The 21,587-nt window shown below is 46.1% G+C and overlaps 2 protein-coding genes across 2 annotated transcripts; one reads left to right on the forward strand and one right to left on the reverse strand.

Moving 5' to 3' along the window:
• The first annotated feature begins 610 nt into the window (after nt 1–610).
• LOC136511610 (mitochondrial adenine nucleotide transporter ADNT1-like) lies at nt 611–5,606 on the forward strand. The gene is made up of 8 exons (XM_066505652.1): nt 611–925; nt 2,298–2,346; nt 2,920–3,083; nt 3,306–3,343; nt 4,244–4,356; nt 4,485–4,598; nt 4,688–5,026; nt 5,203–5,606. The coding sequence occupies exons 1-8, from the start codon at nt 759–761 to the stop codon at nt 5,284–5,286; spliced, it is 1,068 nt and encodes a 355-aa protein (XP_066361749.1). The 5' UTR covers nt 611–758; the 3' UTR covers nt 5,287–5,606.
• A 141-nt stretch (nt 5,607–5,747) lies between these two features.
• On the reverse strand, nt 5,748–8,349 carry LOC136511609 (uncharacterized). Its single transcript, XM_066505651.1, has 2 exons — nt 6,243–8,349; nt 5,748–6,151 (listed from the first exon to the last, which is right to left on the reverse strand). The coding sequence occupies exons 1-2, from the start codon at nt 8,212–8,214 to the stop codon at nt 5,973–5,975; spliced, it is 2,151 nt and encodes a 716-aa protein (XP_066361748.1). The 5' UTR covers nt 8,215–8,349; the 3' UTR covers nt 5,748–5,972.
• Between the last annotated feature and the right edge of the window lie 13,238 nt (nt 8,350–21,587).

Below are 21,587 nucleotides of genomic sequence, written 5' to 3' on the forward strand. Positions count from 1 at the left end.
GGCTTATCAGTCCAGAAACCGACCAACCAACAGACTGAATATTTCACATGCCTCTAGTTTTTTTTAATCAACGTATGCCTCTTGTTTGAAAAAGAATCTTGAATAAAAAAAACCCAAAAAGGGCCGGCATCGCCATTTGATTAGAAGAGCCCAGTCAGCAGGCCCGGCGGAGCACGCCGTCCCGGACGGATCTAGGTTTCCGTTAACCTCCTGACGCCCTCACTGATCCACAGCTCCCAGCACGTGCAACTGACGTGCGGGCCCCGCTCGCCCATCTCAAGGATGATCGCGCGGGGTGAGAGGGAGAGATGAGCACGGACGGCGAGATCTCTCCACTCCGGCTCTCCCCACGAATCGCAGGGCCGCAGAAACGATCCGCGCACACACCCCGTCCCGATTTCCTCTCACTGCACGGCGGCCCCACTTCACCAGCATTCCTTCCGTGACCCCAGCCGCACCAGCGGTGTAGGCCTCGCCCGCGTGCACGTAGCCTTTTCAGGCGCTCAAGCAGGGAGAGCTAACCGCGTCCGCAACCAGACGCCCGCCCCAGGCCCCAGCTGCTTAACACCCATCGCCTCCTCTCTATTCTATTCACCCGCCTCTCCCCTCTCGCTCATCACCGCACGCGCGCACGAACCGCTCCCACCCCCCTCCCGCCGCCGCCGCCGCCGCCGCCAAAACCCCAGCGCGAGCCGAGCCCGACTCGGCGTCCTCAACCTCCTCCTCCTTGGCGGCGCGGGCGAGCCGGGCGGGGAGAGATGGCGTCGGAGGACGTGGTGGGGAAGAGCAGGGGCGACACGGCCGTCACCACCATCGTCAACCTGGCGGAGGAGGCCAAGCTCGCGCGCGAGGGGGTTAAGGCGCCCGGCCACCAGATCCTCACCATCTGCAAGTCGCTCGTCGCTGGCGGCGTCGCGGGAGGAGTGTGAGTCGCCTTCACTTCGCTCGACTCTCCCCTGCTCCGATCCTCTGCCTCTCGTCGTCATCGTCCTCCTCCTCCAGTCCTCCTGGGCTTGGATTTGTCCTCACGTGCCTGTGCCATTCGGTTGTTCTAGGTAGGGGTTTCCCTGATTGGGTTCGGCTCTGGATTTTGTTGTTGTATAGGCTACCGATTGGGTTCGGCTTTCTGGGATTTTGTTGTTGTAGGCTACCCAGAGTTTGATCCGTGTGGGTGTCGTCTGGCTCCTGGTATAGGGAATTGGGGGTTCCCGTGCTGCTTGTCACGGGATGTGTGCGTGCTTGGCACGAGTTGTGTGTGTGCTTGGCCTGGCTTATCTCGACTTGATGCCCGATCGTTGGGCGCGGCCGTGTGATCTGTTTTGGAATCGCACCGGTCTTAAACCCTACACGCGAGACACTAAGATCTCGGTTCGTTGACTGGTCACTTGGTTTGATTCGCTGGGAAACCACGCGGGGAGACACATTGACCATGGGCTGTTCTTCTCCACTGATCTAAACCATTTGCCAGGTACTCGAGTTTTGGTTGATCTATTATTAATTCTCCAGACAGGATTCCATTCCCAAGAATAATTTAAAAATTCCAGATGCATATGCGTTTTTGCCAGTTGCCATAATGGTCCTCTTTGGACCTTAAATTTCAGTAGTCTGTTGTTTGTGCGTTTTGTTCCTTCTCACTATATTGGTATTAAATTGCTAGGGATGCGTCCAGCGTTCAACAGAGTTTGCTCACCTGGGGATGGATTTGTTTTTATGAAGGAAATAGTAAAACTGTGTTCTAGATTAGACATAACGAGCTGTCTTTCTGGTTTGGTCAGTGTTCAGTAATAACCGACAAATCCACCTGAAAAGGAACGATTCGCCATGGAGTTCACGCATCAGAATTTTGCTGTAGATGTCTCTACCCAGTCACTTTTCATTATTTGGAATTAGTTTAGATGTATTCAGCATTTTTTAGTAGTATACTGTTCTTCCTATTGTCATTTGTCATCACTGCCATCATGTACATCACCAACACTCTGATATCCTTGGTTGGTAGAAGACTATGGCGACTTGATCTTGTCTTCCTTTGCTAGGACTAGCCAAATTATGTTTTAATAGTCAGCTAAAGTCAGAGCTTAAACTATTTTTGTACTTAATTCGTTTTGGTCATTTTCAAATGATGCATACTGAAAACGCAGATGGAAACTAGTAATATCTTAATGATATGTTGATGGAATGGTCTTTTGCTCATTGATGTGCTTCATTTTGGCTTGTAAATAAATTAAACAAAGTATTCGCCTAGATCAACTATTGGTGTCTCTGCGTGCTCTAAATTACTTTATTTGTATTTTCCACAGGTCACGTACTGCTGTTGCTCCACTTGAACGATTGAAAATCTTGCTTCAGGTGAATTCCCTGTTCTGATGAATTTTCCTAGGTTCTTTTTAATGTTCAAATCAACAGTGTATGGTTGACTGAGCACTGCTATATATAACAAGTTAACAACCTGTTTTGTGCTACCTCTCCATAAATAAGGATTGCATTGAATGGTTTAAGAACTTGGGTTGTGAGTTGTATAAATTTGTTGTACATGAACTTTTCTGATTAATGTGGTAACAGTGTTTTTTAGTACTAGCATAGCTAGAGACAGCATGCAAATTGAATCTTGACCGTGTTAATGTATATCTAATTTGCTCTATTTATTCTAATGCAAGACATGTCTTACTTTTATAATTAACACAAGTGAAGTAGCCTTGGGTGCACATAGGTTGCTCTTGTTTGTAATGTGAAGCAGTATGTCCTGTGAGATATAGTGTTGGGTTAAAACTTAAAAAGATCTCATCTTGCTCAACCCTATTTCATCAGTCGGTAATGCTTCCCACAGTGTTTGTGTGTGAAAAGAAAGAGGGGAGGGGGGGGGGGGGGGGGTTCTAAATTATGTGGAGTTGACCTCTCACTTAATTTGCAATGCTTACTCAGGTTCAAAATCCACACAGCATCAAGTACAATGGTACAGTTCAGGGTCTCAAGTATATCTGGAGAACTGAGGGCCTCCGTGGACTTTTCAAGGGCAATGGTACCAATTGTGCAAGGATCGTTCCAAATTCTGCCGTGAAGTTTTTTAGCTACGAGCAGGCGTCAAAGTGTGTCCTCTTTTTTCCAATCACTCTTAATAAGTTGTCCTGTTCAGCTACCACTTAACTACTATTTGTAGTTTGCAGACCTTCTCTCTGTTGCATGATTACTCTTTTATCCTGAAATTGGTTAGAAGCATTTCATTTCACTTTTTTACTCTTCTTTTCTCTGTTCTCAGTGTCATGCAAAGCAATAATTGATTGTCTGCCTTTCTCTGTTTGTTTTTACAGGGGAATTCTGTGGGCTTACCATCAACAGACTGGGGAAGGTATGCCTTTTGCTACTATGTTACTGTCCAAATAAGATTTCCTGCGTACTCATTTATTTTCAAGTGGAGATTGTCATCATATTCTACAAAACTTGTTTTTCTCAAACCTGCCGTATACGTTTTGTTTTGGTTAGCTCCCAGTTATTAGATAATCGTGTTGCGTAAAATCTTGGCCTTACCTAACTCCTAATCATTGTCTGTGCTTGTTGCAAATATTTTCAAGGAGTGTAGGATTTGGCAGTATCCCTAATTCATGAATTGGGTTTTCTATTGAATGAACTGCATGCGTCGAGAAAATTTTATTTCTTAACTTGTGGCCTATGCATGTTTCATTTGTTGCCCAACTCTGTCACCCTTGCCGTGGCTTAAGGCCAAAAACATTATGTGCTTGGTTGCTCACCAACTTTAGACTAAGGTGTGCCAGACATGCTCTTTCTTTATGACGTCAAATAGGTAACTGAAATCAGTTAACCTAATATTTTTTTTCAGTACTTCATATATAGAGTGGAGAAATGGGTAGAACACTAGCTTCATGCCCATATGCAAGTGTCAGCATTTCATGTCTTTTACTAGTTTGCTGAGTCTACATGCGATGCTAAAAGTTGCTGTTGAATGTTCAGTTTGGTGATATCATTTGCAACTCCTTGAGACACAACATACTTCTTACTTGCCATGTATTGATGTTTTCAGATTACACATGGTTCAAAAGTTTCTGCACAAAAGATGATAATTTCACCTCACATTGATTCACAATTTGCAAATTGTGTTGTGCTTTGTGGTATAAAATATTTCATGCATGCATGAGCTTCACATGAAACAATTGGTTTCATTTTTAACTGTGCATTATCACATGAAGTTGATAGAAGTTTCTGAATTCAACAACATTTGTATGTTCCACAGAGGATGCTCAGCTTACTCCACTCTTGCGCCTTGGAGCTGGAGCCTGTGCTGGTATCATAGCCATGTCTGCTACTTACCCGATGGATATGGTTAGGGGTAGGATCACTGTTCAGGTACCGTATAGTTTTCAATGCTTTCAGGCACCATGAGATTGTCAATCTTGGTAGCCAATCTATAAGACATTTTGGACTTCTATTCCATTTCTTTTGATGTTTTGTTGACTGTGAACTTACATATGCAGACAGACAAGTCCCCCTACCAGTACCGTGGTATGTTTCATGCACTGGGTACAGTCTACCGTGAAGAAGGCTTTCGTGCTTTATACAGAGGGTGGCTTCCATCTGTAATCGGAGTTGTAGGTTTCCTTTTGGGCTCTTGCTGATGAGTACTTACCACTTTATGCTCTGAGTACTTACCGCTTTATGCTTGGTTATCTTCATGAAGGTTCCGTACGTTGGCCTCAACTTTGCTGTATATGAGTCCCTCAAAGACTGGCTACTCCAGACAAATTCATTTGGCCTTGCAAATGACAACGAACTGCATGTAGTTACAAGGCTTGGGTGTGGAGCTGTGGCTGGGACTATTGGCCAGACTGTTGCATACCCTCTTGATGTCATCAGGAGAAGAATGCAGATGGTTGGTTGGAACCATGCTGACTCTATTATTACTGGAAAAGGCAAAGAAGCACTCCAGTACAATGGCATGATCGATGCATTCAGGAAGACTGTCCGTCATGAAGGCGTTGGTGCTCTGTACAAGGGTCTTGTTCCTAATTCAGTCAAGGTAATCCTTGTAACATAAGTTTTACATGCTTTCGATGTTGTTGCCTAATGTTGGCAAACTTCTTTGAGGAAGTTTTTATCAAAATTTCTTTTCTAAGTTTGTTTCTAGAGTTCTGTCAATAGTTTGTTTCTAAAATTGTGTATAGTAACATTCTGCCCTTGTTTTGCCGTCGTCAGGTGGTGCCCTCAATTGCCATTGCATTTGTCACTTACGAGGTTGTGAAGGATGTGCTAGGAGTAGAGATGAGGATATCAGACTGAGGAAGTGGGGGTAGTGCTGGTCGTTATCAACTGCTATTTTTGTAGGTTTTGGGGAGTTCTGTTTTTGTAGGCAGGGCGAGTAGGAGGATATGACTGCGGCTCCATTCAGCATCAGGCCCTCTCAGCCCATGTTGATATATCCTGCTACTGGCTTCAGGTCCTAGAATTGTTGCTGCATCGTGCGAAAAGTAATAAGTTGGCTGTAAAGCTCTAAGCATTTTGCCTAACTCATAAAAAATCTATTCCTTGTTGATGTACTGAGATTGAACTTAAAAAGCGGTATTGCGTGCTGCTAATAGTTGATTCTAATGATTTTTCTCTGCCTCTGTCGCGTTTCACTTTCATGCGGTTGCTGGTGATTTTAGCCCATCTGACCGCCAAATGTTTGGTTTGGTTTACCTTGTGACGGCGTTCAGTGTGCCCTTGTATCGTTCTAATGCGTGGATTTTGAATCCACCTGTCTGCCCGTTTCAAGTATGTTACTGTATGTTTAAGGTTGGATTGGTTGTGTATTCGTCTGCTTAATTTATGTACGTGATCGGATAAATTCTGCATTTGATGGTTGTTCGGAACATTTTGTTTTTGAAACATTTATTCATACATCTTAGAAGTAATTCTCACATAATCAATGGTCTAGTTGACAAAAATGTTATCACCTGAATACAACAGCGAAAATTCCTGCATTCTCAGGCTAGTTCAGAGTCTGAAGCGTGCCCCCCGCCGGAACCGCGCCGCCGGGGAGACGGCACGGCAGAATTCAGGTGGCCGTCCGACTTGATCCTCTGCGTTCGCCTGATGATCTGCGGCGGCCTCACCACGCCCATCGACTTGGACTTCTCCATCGACTTGGACTTCTCCGGCGGCCCTGCACCACCATGCAATCTCTCCCCCATAGCATCATCGACCATAGCAAAGCGAAAGGTGTCAACGAGGAGCAGCATGGACAGAAGGCTTGCCTGCTAGCCTGGAGGCGACCCTGCTGCCATCCACCTTCCTCGGCGACGCCTTCCTGCTGCCGGCGCGGTCCGGCAGCGACCGCGTGGTGGTGGTGCCGCGGCTCGACACGGACAGAGCATCGGCGTCCGACAGCGTCGCGCTGCCGCTCTCGTCCCCGCACAGCGAGTTGCCGTCGCTGCTGGAGTCGGAGGCCTTGTCCCTGCCGCCGCCCCCGATGTGCAGGATGGCTGCCCGGTTCCTCTCCTTCTCCACCACCCTGTACGCGAACATCTGGAACGGCACGTCGGAGACCCGCGGCGCCGCATTCCCGGACCCGGACTGCCACGCCGGGAACCTCCTTTGCAGGCTCGCCTCGATGTCCAGGTAGTCCACCGGCGGCACGGGCGGCGGCGCCGCCGCGTCTGGCTGCTCCGCGGGGGCCGGGTTCATGACCACGAAGCGCTTCACGTAGCGGAGGACGCGGCAGATGGACGCGAACGCCGGCCGCTGCGCCGGGTCCCCGTGCCAGCACCGCTTGGTGAGGTTGGTCAGGTACTTGGGCGCCTGGAACGGGAACAGCGGCCGCTCGCCGGCGCGGATGTTCTTGCTCATGTGCTCCCCCTGCAGGTGGTTGTCCTCGAACGGGATCTTCCCCGTCAGCAGCTCGAAGCAGACCATCCCGAAGCTGTACACGTCCGCCTTCTCCGTGCACTTGGCCGCCTCCTGCTCCAGCACCTCCGGGGCGTACCAGATGCAAGGGTTGGAGGCGGCGACGGCGGCGTTGATGGCGTTTGCCGCTTTCGCCGACGCTCTAGGGCTGGGCCTGGGGTTGGCGGCGGCCACGGTCGCCGCGGACTGCCCGAACCCGGCGACCTTGACGTGGAGGTGCGCGTCGCCGTGCCGCGTCCTGACGAGCACGTTGGACGGGTTCAGGTCGCCGTGGTAGATCTTCCTCGAGTGCAGGTACTCCATGCCGCGCGCGATCTGCAGCATCACATCGACGACGACGGCGAGCGGGAAGGGCACCCGCCGCTTGGCGCTGTTCACCTCCTTGACCTGGCTGGCCAGGTCCTTGGTCATGAGCTGGTCCATGACGAGGAAGAACTCGCGCTTGTCCTCGTCGTGGAAGCAGTACCGGCAGTGCGCCACGTTCGGGTGCGCCACGGAGGTGAGCAGCGCGGCCTCGGCGCCCACGGCGTCGGCGTCGGCGCCGACCAAGTGCTTCACCGCGAAGGCCTCCCCCATCCACTGCACCTCCTTGAGGTTGCCCACCAGGCGCCTCCGGACGTGGAAGTCGCCCTGCAGGAGCACGGACGCCGGGTGCACCTTCCCACGCGGCGCGGTCAGGAGGTCGGCCAGCCGGTGCTCGCTCCGCGTCAGCGGCTCCGGCGAGCCCGGGCTCCTCCGTTCGTCGAGGTACTGCGACAGGAGCCACCGGTCCTCCTTCCACGCCGCGTCCATCCTGGCGGCGAGCTCACGCGTAGCCAGGTACCGCGCGCCGAGCCTCTGCCGGAACAGCCTCGGCTCCAGCATGTCCCTGTCGTAATCCTTGGCGAACAGCAGCCGCCGCCGGGCGAGCTCGTCCGGGTCGGACCCCGTGACCTCCGACACAAGCTCGACGGCCTCCAGCACCACGGCGACGCTCCAGAGCAGGCTGTGCATGTGCTCCTCTACGCAGTCGGCGCCGTGCGTGGCCGCGGCGGCGCGCGCCCACCAGCTGTCCCGCGGCTCCAGGCAGTGGCGGACGTAGGCCTCGGCGTCGCGGACGGCGCGGTGGAGCTCCCGGAGCGGCGCTTCCAGGGGCTTCCACTTGGCCAGGCGCTCGCTGAAGCGGAGGTGGGCGCGCACCTCGGCGGCGACGGCGGCGAAGGCCATCGCGCAGGCGTCGGCGAGGAGGCGGCATTGCCGCGGGTTGATGCTGAGATCGTCGGCGAAGGCCATGAGCGCTTGGACGCCGCCGAGGGCCTCGCCCACTTGGCGGAGCTGGTCCATGGATCGGCGATCCGATCCTCAATTCTTGCTCATTGTTTGGGGGCCTCCCGCAGTTTCTGTGAACGAGTGATGCAGAGAAAGAGAAGAATGAACGATTTGCTAAAAATGGACACGGTTCCTCTGTTGCCTTGTATTTCTTTCCCGTTACATCTAAGGTGATACAAAATCACTCTGGGCCTCTGCACAGCGAGACATATAGCCTAAAAGTTTTTGGTTTACGAAGCAGGTACACCCTAATAACCATCAATCCTCTCATTATCACAACAAGTGGCTAGGCAAACACACACACACACACACACACACTTGGTGGTGACGTTATTCAAAAGTAGATCTTAGGAGCTATGTTCCCACAAGGGAATGGGTACTTGAAGCGACGTGGAAACGTAAATGTTCCTAAATCGCGAATGTGAATGTTCTCGGAACGACGTTCCCAAAATGAGAACGTGGCCATGTTCCACGTCTCCTGTTGCTAAGAAGTAAACACACCGACTAACAACTCCTTTGTACTTGGCTTTTGGAGAATAGCCTAAAATCGAACACAATGGGTAGATAAGTTGATAACATGTAAAAGACACCGAAATTTCTTGTTTTTTTTAATCAAAAACCAAGTCCTTCCTGCATAGTTGCTAAAGATTTAGGCAATTTCTAGATTAAAACCAGAATATAAATCATGACAATATCAGATACTAGTATAAGCATAGCTCGTATACTAGTGTGATTCAAAAGCATAAACAAAAGGACTAGTGTATGCAGAGCTCGTACACCAGTCAGATTAAATAGTGCGAACGAAGTCATTGAAACACGAGGTGCATACCTTTCGACTGCAGAAGGAGACGACATCGCTGGTGATGCAGATGCAGATGGTGCCACTGCTGGTGGAGATGGCACGAGGTCGTCGATGAGCGGTGGAGGAAGAGCTTGGAGTAGTTGATGACGGATACGCCGGGACGTAGCGCCGCCTGACTTGGATGGACGATGACCCGTCGTGAAGGTTGAGAGCAGTCATGCGAAGAGCATTGCCCAAAAACCTCCACTTCCACAAGAGAGGTGGGACTAAAGAGTTGCACGGCGTGGCGGTGCCTCTGCCCTAGGAGGGGTGGTGCACACTAGAAAGGGTGGTGCCACCTCCCAGGCTGGGCTGCGTGTTGGCTATAAGTTTAGTTGCGTTTTCTGACCCTCGGACAACCCAAACTTGCTCTTTTCTTCTCCTTTTCTTCTCCAACTTCATCCCCTTTGCAAATGTGCCAACACCACCAAGTGTCCACCACCATGTGCAAGTGTGTTAGCATTTTCACAATCATTTTTCAAAGGATTAGCACTCTGTTCACCATGTCACTCGATCCTAGCAATGATGCAAAGTTAGATTACTCGAGTGGCACTAGATGACCGATATGCAAATAAGTTTGCCCCTCTTGATAGTACGACCATCTATCCTAAACCCGGTCATGCACTTCTCTGCACAACCTTCGACCGATGAAATGAAATGCCCAACAAATATACCTTTGCCTTGCACCTTCGATTCCATCTCCTCCGATGTTGATGCAACACATGCACCAACCATATCACAAATGATCGATATATGAACCACTTTATCATCACGTGACCTTGTTGGTTCATTGATCTTGGCCTCACTTGCTTTTCACCATTGCCATCGTCCATCGGCGCCAACTATTGCTCAAGCTTCACCACCACGCGGTCCATCACTCCAAAGCCTCCAACTTGCCCTTCACGCTTGCAACCGGTCCATCAAGCCAAGTCTTGTCTTGATCTTCTCCACCTTAGTCACATGACTCAATGTCATGTATCATATGCAATGAGCTCCTTCATCACATGTGTGAGCCTTGCAACAACTCCAAGCCATCTTCACCATCATGGCATTAGTTGCTCACACAAGTGTACCTATGGACTAATCACCTATGTATCTCATATTTAAACACATTAGTCCACCTAGGTTGTCACTCAATTACCAAAACTAAACAAGGACCTTTCACCTGGGCAGACCACACACAAGGAAAAGGCTAGCTTAACGTCACCGGGTCAGGCAAACAATATATAAATTATTTCATAAATATTTCTACTATCCTTAGTTTATTCATGCAGATATAAGATGTGCATGCATTGTGCCAACGCCTGCCTATTTTGGCCTAAGTTGCCCTATTTTCATTTTGTTCCCCATTTAGGTTTCCATCATGCCCAAATATGAAATCATCCATTCTAAACATCTTTGCTAATGACTTGTACCTCGAGTTCCTTGGACACTTCTGAATGAGAACATCTTCTCTATTGTGTAAATAAATAAATGGGGCATGCACTATTACTCATGAACTCTGCTGAACCTGGCACTATTTGCTACCACTACTACAGATTGATATATCGCTGTCGCCAGTTTCACTACCATAGTGATAGAAGCGATGGTGTTATACATCCACCGCCGGTTGGACCGATAGCGAGGCCTCCTGAGAAAGGAAACCGACAGTTGAAACTTCTACCCTCGATAGGTTAACAATAGATGCGACAGTGGTATTTTCTCAGTCGTATGAAAAGCCAAGCCGACTAGGATACGTGTTATGGCCACTAGCCCTCCACGACTGTTTGGTCTATCGGTGGTGAAGTCAGTGTGAGTTATTTCCCAACTACCCACAACATATTTGCATCACCATTACTTGCACTTCTCCATCTTCAAGGTTGGCCTATTTAACCAGGGTCTGGATGCACCTCTTGGACTCAATCCACACACTTGTGAGGTACTGTATCTTTCCTCATCACCAAGAAGTGCTTTGTCTTGATCCTTGCACCTCTCATGGCCTCCTAGCCATGAGAGGTGCAAGATGGAGATAAAGCACCTCATAGGGTGTTTGGAGAAGGCCTTCAAGATTGGGTGCTTTAGATTCCATAACCTTGCTGCCCCTGAGCATCAAGATGCAGATCTACATCCCTCGACCCTCAGAGGTATCAAGATTATGGAATATAAAGAACCTCACTGAGATGCATATGCAAGTTTTGCGAGGTGTTCCTTCTCCATCCTTGGCAAGGTGCTGCCGTTGAACAGGAGCTTGACCTTGATGATTGTAGATCTTGTGTTAACAGAAGATCTGTAATCATCTGATTCTCTCTAGTTCATGGGCTCCTTTCTCGATTGGGGGTGCTTCAAATTTGTGAGGTGCTCGTTCTTCAAGATTGGGTGCTTATATTCCATCTTGCAGCTCTCACGATCAAGAAGCAGATCACGTCCCTTGACCATGAGGTTTGCAAGATGGAAGGTAGAGCACCTCACTGAGGGTGAAGTTTTGCGATGTGCTGTGTCATTCTTTAGACTCCATAATCTTTGTGCCTCAGAGGATCGAGATGCTGATCTGTTTCTTTGTATGTGCAAACCGTCGTATGATATAGAACTGTTATCGCATAGACCTTAATGGAAAATACGTAAAGAAGTACTACCCAAGTATTTGTGTCGGTGCTTGATAGCTGAGTCTCATTGTCTCAAAATAGCTGACACCTAGAGTATCACCTTTAGAACAAAAAATAACAATAAAAGACATAGGATCAGAATTTACATTCATACAGTATATTCTTTACTTATAAGACCCTAGATATAATCTATGGTCCTAGGAAAACATTGTTTACAACATCTTCTGCATGGATGATCACTGCGATAGCCTTGGTGGCATTAGCGAAGTCTCCAATCAGGTCCTCTTGATCTTCTAGCCAATCAGTGTCCAGAAAACCAGGTTCCAGGTGACGTAGCTCATGCCCTAAATGTAGTTGCGCTGTAGCTAGAGTGGCACCGGCACCATAGCGGACCCCATGAGTTGCCACTTCTCTAGCATGAACTAGGATATCCCGCAGGCGATCTTCAAGAGAAACACCCCTGGCATTGACTGTTGCAACTATGCAAAGTGCTGCACATTGGAGGGTCTCGTGGCGATTCTCTAGGTCGATCTCCCATTGATGAGCCTCCTTGATCTTGTGACGAGAAGCAGCCATTTGTTCCTCAAGATCTAATGAAAATGAAGGGTTATTGGATAAAGTCACGAATATAAAAGCAAAGACTCTTCAAAGAAATTTTACCTGCTGCCCTAGCATGAGCTTCATCAGCCCTCATCTGAGCAACATTGGTCTCTTCTTCAGATGCAGAGAGGGTTGTTTTAATGGTATTGAGACATTGCTTGAGCTAACCTACCTCCAGCGTGGCTTCAAAATATAGATTTCTGGCCTCCCACCTTTCACAGATAAGATTCTAGATATCTTGACCCAACTCAGAGGATGAATAAGAAGAAGATGAAGATGAAGATACCATGGACCTAGCAAGATGTGCTTCGATAGCACGCACAATCGATTGTTGTCCAACCTCCGTCGGAGTTGGCCAATGTACCACAGCATGAGAGGTAGCCCTACATATTCCAAGGATTAATGCAAGGCAGACATAGAGATAAGAAATCATTCCCTCTCACCCTTGGCGATGAAGAGGGACATGAAGGTGTAGAGGTAGATCTACGGCTTCTATAGTTTCCTCCCTTGGACGCTTGCCATGAGCCATTGTTCACAAAAAGACTGAAAGAAGAAAACGAAGAAGAAAAGATGTGTCACAGCACAACAAATGAACACAAGCAATATTCCTTCTACTCCACCTTGCCTCCAAATTTATAGCCCTAGGGGATAGTGGGTTCATAAAAAATTTGGGGGCATGTGTTCACACCGAAATCTAGGCAGATGCACAGGAAGCCCAAATCTCAGGGAAGCATGCGTGAGTGTTGAATGTTGTCCCAACTTCTAACACCATCCCCACCACTTATTACATTAGGAACTGTTGTATACCTCGTCTTCCCTGATGCGTGCTCCCTAGATCACGCATCTTAACTGCACTGAGTCTGGGTGCATCTTCAAGGCATATTTAAGCTTCCAACACCGTCCCCACCACTTATTACACTAGGAACCATCGTATACCTTATCTTCCCTGATGCGTGCTCCCTAAATCACACATCTTAATTGCACTAAGTCTGGGTGCATCTTCAAGGTTGGCCTATTTAAGCCGGGTCTAGGTGCACTGAGTCTATCGCCCCTCCCATCCCCTCCCCTTCCTCCAAATCCCTTAGCATTAGACTAAGTGAGAGAGTGGCAACTCCTTTCATCCACCATGGTTCATGGCATACTTTGGCACCTCTGCCATTGCTGGGAGAAGGCTTTCAAGATTAGGTTCTGTAGCGGCCTGCTAGTGGCCATTCGTCTTGGGTGTTAGAGGAATTTTCACAAAGAGACAGAGAAGAACAATACCATCTTCGGTGGCCTGGGTCACCGGTGACATGGCGGCTAGGCTCATTGATGGTCAGCATGAGGGAGACTTCCAGGTCAGAATATCTGTAGCACCCAGTTTTAAAGACAAAACCAGATACACACTATATGTGAGTCCAGAAAGTTAAATCTCACATATAGCCACAAATAAGGGTAATATCAAGAGACAATACTTATTATATAACGTATTAGTAAAAGGAAAATAACCTCAGAGTATAGACAGCGGAAAGTTGACTCCGATCTTTAGGCGAAGACTCCAAATCCACAGGGACGACTGACTGGTTGACCACAAGCCTAACTCCTCCAAACCAGCAATTTGGTACCCATTCAAGATTTTTATCCAAAGTATAGAACAGTAAAGCAAGCATAAGTATATGTCGTACTTAACAATTATATCATGGGGTTTATGAGGCTCAAAAGGTTGACACTAGTTTACTGCGATTAGCTTTAATAGATCATCTTTTTAAGCATTTGAGTGGCAAAGAATTTATCATTCCCATAAACACATGATCAGGAAAATATGAATAATGTATAGCATAAACAATTGATCATTAGTACAATTATCCATTTGTGATCATCTCTATTCCATAAGGGTCCAAGGCCACTCGTGACCGTGAGCACGACTGTTATAACAGTTTTATACTCTGTAGAGTTTGTATACTTTCACTGTGAGTCATGATTTACCCTTTTGCCCGAGGTGATCAGCCTCTTGACCCACTACCAAGGAAGGTCAGTAGGGTTCACTATGAAGCCTTTCAAAGGTTCGTCTAACAAGTTAGGGCCGCTAGGCGTATGTGGCCCATCTCTAGGAGTGGCACGCGTGGGCATCGCAGCACGGTACACACATCCTAGCAGAAAAGGAAACATACCCTCTTGCGCCATAAAGGTAACCACTAACAAGCTAGAAAAGGTCCTCATACTAAGCTAAAGCTAGAGCCATATAGCCCTCACAGCTATACTGTAAGTCCCGAATGATCGCTTACAGATAAGTCCTTAGGGAGAGGAATCTGAAGCATTTAGAAAGTAGCTAAACACTCCAACCCCCTGTTTCCATGTTGCTAAAAAGTCCTGTTTTAATGTTTATTGCATATACCATTAGTCAAGTTACAAGATCATGGTTTAGTTAAGCACTAGCAAAAACTACCCAATGCAATAACACCAAAGGTTTCAAGGTACAAGATATCAAATATCTAGGATATCCTTATTGGAAACAAGGTAGACACATGCAATATGAATTAAGTGATTAAATGTGAATATGTAACAAGGATGATCCCATGCTATACTTGCCTTACACACCAATCCTTCGGTAAGCTTTAATCTTCACATCTTTCTTCTTCTTCTAGATCACCACGTGTATCTCACCGACTGGACGCAATCGTAGAACACCACACAAACATTCATACACATACATGCATATCATATAATTGCATCTATATTAGAATAGTACACCAATCATAGAAAAATAAGGAAAAGAGATTGAAATACAATTCTACGCATCGCTACGAACACACAGTCGCGAGAAGCACTCTAATCGGAACTACGATTGAAACGTTACCACTACCGAGAGATTTGCCTTATTCGTGGAAAAGAAAACTGTAGGCTTCATTTGTGTTAACTATATGAATTCATATATAAAAGATAGTTTATAAATAATATAGATTAAATTAAGTCAATTTTAGATTTGAATTATAAAACAAAAATAAAACAAATCATATTTTATGTATAAAACCCAGTTGCATAATTATTAATCAAGATATGATTTAAACCATGTTATTTTAGAAATAACAATATAGTAAACACTATTACTAACGCGTAGATCTCGTCGCTACGAATCTAACGCAACTTGAACGGACTATTTCGGACTTAAAACGCAAAAGTTACGCATGAAATAAGGTTCAGTGGCACTTCTGTAAATAACTCGAACTCATTTTTGAATTAAAACAATTAAAATCTGAATTTTCAAGGATTTTGGACTATGTGCACTATTTATGGAAACTACAGGGACTTAAACGAATAAAAACAGGGCTTATTTATATTTATTTTAAACTGTTATGGATTGCGGGTTGATTACTTGGAAATCCAGGGGCTAATCTGCAAAATGTGTGTGGGCTTGACTGCTGGGTTGACTGTGTTGCTGACCGGGCAGTCACATGTCGCTGCGCGAGTGGTGCGGTTCACCACGCGTGCGTGGCGAGCGCTGACTAGACGTAGTGGACCAAGTCCACGGTCCATGGTAGACCGGTTACACAGCGAATAGGTATGAACTAATCTCAACCGCCCATGCAAGATCTGGTGGTGAGGGATGCTCGGGACGAACTCCGGTGGCGGCACGGCATCATCGGCGAGCCTGCCATGGCCGGCGGCTTGGGATCTCGTCGATGTGGCGTTCTAGCGCATGAAACATCAAATAGAAGGCACGGGAAGGTGAAGAAGCTCACCGCGAATCGATTGGAATGGAGCGCGGCGTCTGGGGAGGCTTCGGAGGCACGGTCGACGGCAGCAGCGATGGCTGGAGAGAGAGGAGGATGCGGGTGAGGGCGAATCCGATCAATCTATGACCAAAACCAAGAAATAGTGGTACCTACGATCGCGGGGGAGTACGGCGGAGCTCCAGGAGACGTCGACGACGACGATTGAGCTCGGGAACGGTGGATTCGCCGGTGGCAGTGGCAAGCTCAAGCGCGGTGGGGAAAAGGGAGAAGGAGGGCGTCTGGCTCAGGGCTTTATAGGCCAGGCGAGGTGCGGTAGATGGAAGGGGGAGCGGGGCGCAGGCGGATTGGTTGCCTTCCATGTAGGAGCGTCGGCGCGGTGGCTTGCTGTGTATGGCCGCGCCATTGCCGGGAGCAAGAAAGGAAAGGGAGGCAGGGGAAAGAAGGAAGGGGAAGAAGGGAGCGGGGTCAGCTGATGGGCGGGACCCATGGGTAGTGAGGGAGAAGAGGGCGGCGTGCGGCGGGCGCTAAAGGCCGAGCGGACCAGGGCGCCGGCTGGGCCGTGGTGCTGCGGGCGAGCGTAGGTGCGCGGGGCAGAGGACGAGCAGAGCGGGCCAACATGGGATGGGCCGCGTGGAGCAAGTGCACGCAGCAGAGAGGGAGAGGAGCAACGGTGCATGCTGGCCGCAAGCAGGCCGCCGAGTGGGCTGGAGCGAAGCAGGCCGGGCACGGGAGAAACGAGAGAGAGAAGGGGAGGCGCAGCTGGGCCACCAACGGGCCAACGCGGGATAGGGGGAAAAGGAAAAAGGCCGGGCCTGTGCTGGGCTGAATGAAGAAGATGAAGTTTTTCCAAATTAAATTCTTTTCTATTTCTAGTTTTCAAATCCAAGACCAATTCAAATCAAGTTCAAGTATGGTTTCAAATATACTTCCCTATTCAAATAAAACTAAACAATTTTTGTTAGGCTTCCCAAGATAAGCTTTACAACTTTAATAATACTTTTATTTTTCTAATTTTCTTTTCCTTCTTTTCTTTTATTTCAAAGCCATTTTTAATTTCATTTCAAAAGCATTTTAACTATTTTGACTTTTCAACCACTCAACCAATAAAATCAAATGCAATGGCATGTATGCTCAAACATGTTACTACCTTATGATGTATTTTAATTTAATGAAAAATTTTATTTCCTATATTTCATGTGCACAAAAATTCCAACTTAAATCATTTTAACTCTATTTCAAAAGAGGTAAATTTTAGGGTGTTACAATTCTACCCCCTTAAGATGAATCTCATCCTCGAGATTCGGAAGACGTCGACTAAGAGATGGGAATACTCCGTCCTTAGATTCTTCTTTACTTCCTTGTGCAGTTCCATTGTCTTGATAAAGATCCACTTTACTTTGCATACCTATTGCCCTTACTCCAAGTGATTTGCCTAACTAATTCCAAAATTTTGACAGGTACCTTGAACAACTCTTAGGTAACCCTAATCACTAGGCCATAATTCTCTTTCCTCATATGTTCACCTTTCAACAAGGCTTCCTTATCTTCTAGGTCCTAAAGAGAATCTACCACCAATCTTAAAAACATTAATGATCCTAGTTAAGTTGCTCGAACTGGGAATACAACTCTTAATCCTTAGTGTTACTCGAACCTTCTTAGCACAATTTTCCGTTGCTAAGGGCATCGGCCATGACTTCGCTTGAAGTGATAGCACTTTTCCGAGTCACAATCAATCTCATTCCAACGAGGTTATCACAAGCTCAAAGACTAACTTGGTGAAGATGTCCTATATATTCTTGTGATCATCCTAGATGTCACTTTTACTTTCAAGAAGATGGTACTTTCATGCTCTGCAATGGATAACTCTAGATAACATGTTAGGTAGTTTAACTCAAGCTTCCTTAGTTGACTTAATAAACAAGCCACTACTTTTCTTCTTATATAAGGACACATCCCACACCTTGATAAGGTGCATCATAGTGGATATAAAGCTCTTGTTCTGATCTGACAAAGCTAATACCTAGGTTTTACTTCAACCTCTTGGACTCCTTCAAACACTTGGCTGAGGTCTCTTGATCCAAACTAACTTAAAAGCTTCTCCGGTAGCTTTATCAACATCTTGCTAGTCTTGGATAATCTTCCCTCTAACCAAACCTCATTATTTAATACTCTGAGTTCTCTCTTACATCCTTGAGTACCACCACGCTTCTGCTACGCAAACTAGAACGTTTGATACTTCATCTTTCAAATTCTTCCACTTGGCTACCCCCCTTAAGATAAGGTAAAGTAGGGGGACACCAAAGTATAGCTTGCATTGTCTTGTGATTGAAGTCTATTGTTGTCCAGAATTTTCTTAGGGTTTTTTATCATCCATAATCAGAGATATGAACCGATAAAGACAGGCAGCTCCAAAGACGGGATAGGAAAAATAGAAGAAAACCGTAACCCAACTATTTATTTCATTAATCCTTATACCTTAGGCCTATAAACTAAATGAAATTGCAGGAACACCCAACAAGATCATTGCAATCATTACAAAGATGCAAACAATCATAAGCATAATGACAATTCAATAAGACAGTAAAGATGCACAACTCAATCATCGACTCAACTTGCGATACTATCGTTTTTATTACATAAGGGGCACAACTCCTATCCTTATCTAAGGATCTTGGATAGTCTAGCATAACTTCTTCATTCACCACTCTCACCAATTGCTTCTTTCAGGTTGGTTATCACTTACACTTTCTGGTAACAGACCAGTAGTGATCTAACTCTGGCTACTTCGTTGGTGTAATTGTTGATTCTTCTGTGAGCAAGATTTAACATAATGTCCTTCTTGCTGGCAATGATAACACTTTCTCTTAGCTGGATCTTTAGTGATGTCATACTCCACAGAATTGTTGCTTAGAGTATTGTCAGCTTGCTGATTCTATAAGTTCATCTTTGTTTGACTAGACCGCTTTTTAGCTCGCTTGATCTTTCGGGGTTGGAACTCTGTGTAGGTGATTGTCCACCCATCTATGCATGCCTCATGTGGAAAGAGTGGAGCAACCTTAGCTTGAGAAACTTCTAATTCTTTAGAGTCTGAGTTTATCTAACCAGGGATTGGAGCTGGATGTGACGATGTAATAGAACTCGAATGTTGATTGCTTCCCAATTCTAACTCTGGTGAGACCTCCTTTCTCTTCTTATCCACATTGTCCTCAGGTACATGCTGAATACCTTCATACTCAATTCTTTCTCCTGACAGTGTGGTTAGAAGCACTGAACGCTGGGCATACTTGATCACTCCTTTACATGCTGACATCCATCCCATTCTAAGAATGACATCAATGTCCACTAACTCTAATACAATAAGATTTGCTTCAAATTTTACCCCTTTGATGTTAAGACTAACTCTTGGGCATTTGCGGTTTGCCTTCATTTCTCCTCCTGGGGACTTAACTATCACTGGTTTCCTCATTGGAAGCATAGTTATCTTATGTTTCTTTACGTATGCACTAGAGATGAACGAATGTGACACACTGGGATCAAACAGCACTGTGGCGGGAGTTGAGTTTACTAGAATGAAACCATACACAACCTCCTTAGCTCCATGAGTGGTCATCATATCCACATTATTCAATCTTCCTTGGATGTAGTTTCTCTTTGCTTTACTTCCTTTCTCCTATTTTTTCTAGACCTTTTGTTCTTGCTTCGGCTGTGGTTGATCCTGGCATTCATGTGCCGTCCTTCCGACATCTTTGTTGGACTTCATATTCTTCCAAGCTTCTGCTACTTGTCTCTTCACTGGTCCCTTTGGTATGTTGGTTTGACCTTGTGACAAGCACTGTTGAAAACTCCCATATTGAATCATTCCTTTTGGTGCTTGTTGTTGCATAGCTACAAGCTTCTCCTTGTTGAATGCAGTCAAGGGCAACATAGCTTGGTCCTCCTAATCTCTGATGCTGGTGGTCTCCTCATTACGACCCATCTATATAAACGAAGAAAGAGGATTGAGAATAGAGACAAAATTTTCATAACAGACAGAGGCTGAAGTGAGCATAACTTTTAGCAAATAACAAGGTTAGAGAGTAAACAAGAACTAAGCAAGGATGAAAGCATGCTAAAATGTCTAGTTTTAACTAGGCTTGCGTCCTACAGTCAGCATTGCTCTGATACCACTTTGTAGCACCCGGTTTTAAAGACAAAACTAGATACACACTTTATGTGAGCCTAGGAAGTCAAATCTCATATATAGCCACAAATAAGGGTAATATCAAGAGACAATACTTATTACATAACGTATTAGTAAAAGGAAAATAACCTCAGAGTATAGACAGTGGAAAGTCGACTCCGATCTTTAGGCGAAGACTCCAAATCCACAGGGACGACTGATTGGTTGACCACAAGCCTAACTCCTCCAAACCAGCAATCTGGCACCCATCCGGGATTTTTATCCAAAGTATAGAACAGTAAAGCAAGCGTAAGTACATGTCGTACTTAACAATTATATAATGGGGTTCATGAGGCTCAAAAGGCTGACACTGATTTACTACGATTAGCTTTAATAGATCATCTTTTTAAGCATTTGAGTGGCAAAGAATTTATCATTCCCATAAACACATGATCAGGTAAACATGAATAATGTATAGCATAAACAATTGATCATTAGTACAATTATCCATTTGTGATCATCTCTATTCCATAAGGGTCCAAGGCCGCTCGTGATCGTTAGCACGACTGTTATAATAGTTTTATACTCTACAGAGTTTGTACACTTTCACTATGAGTCGTGATTTACCCTTTCGCCCAAGGTGATCAGCCTCTTGACCCACTACCAAGGAAGGTCGGCAGGGTTCACTATGAAGTCTTTCAAAGGTTTGTCTAACAAGTTAGGGCCGCTAGGCGTATGTGGCCCATCTCTAGGAGTGGCACGCGTGGGCATCGCAGCACGGTACACACATCCCAGCAGAAAAGGAAACATACCCTCTTGTGCCATAAAGGTAACCACTAACAAGCTAGAAAAGATCCTCATACTAAGCTAAAGCCAGAGCCATATAGCCCTCACAGCTGTACTGTAAGTCCCGGATGATCGCTTATAGATAAGTCCTTAGGGAGAGGAATCTGAAGCATTTAGAAAGTAGCTAAACACTCTAGCCCCCTGTTTCCATATTGCTAAAAAGTCATGTTTTAATGTTTATTGCATATACCATTAGTCAAGTTACAAGATCATGGTTTAGTTAAGCACTAGCAAAAACTACCCAATGCAATAACCCCAAAGGTTTCAAGGTACAAGATATCGAATATCTAGGATATCCTTATTGGAAACAAGGTAGACACATGCAATATGTATTAAGTGATTAAATGTGAATAGGTAACAAGGATGGTCCCATGCTATACTTGCCTTACACACTGATGCTTCGGTAAGCTTTAATCTTCACGTCCTTCTTCTTCTTCTGGATCACCATGTGTATCTCACCGTCTGGATACAATCATAGAACACCACATAAACATCCATACACATACATGCATAGCATACAATTGCATCTATATCAAAATAGTACACCAATCATTAAAAAATAAGTAAAAAAGATTGAAATACGATTCTACGCATCGCTATGAACACACAGTCGCGAGAAGCACTCTAATCGGAGCTACGGTTGAAAC

Source organism: Miscanthus floridulus, chromosome 16, assembly GCF_019320115.1.
Source record: "Miscanthus floridulus cultivar M001 chromosome 16, ASM1932011v1, whole genome shotgun sequence".
In the NCBI taxonomy this organism is placed as follows: domain Eukaryota; kingdom Viridiplantae; phylum Streptophyta; class Magnoliopsida; order Poales; family Poaceae; genus Miscanthus; species Miscanthus floridulus.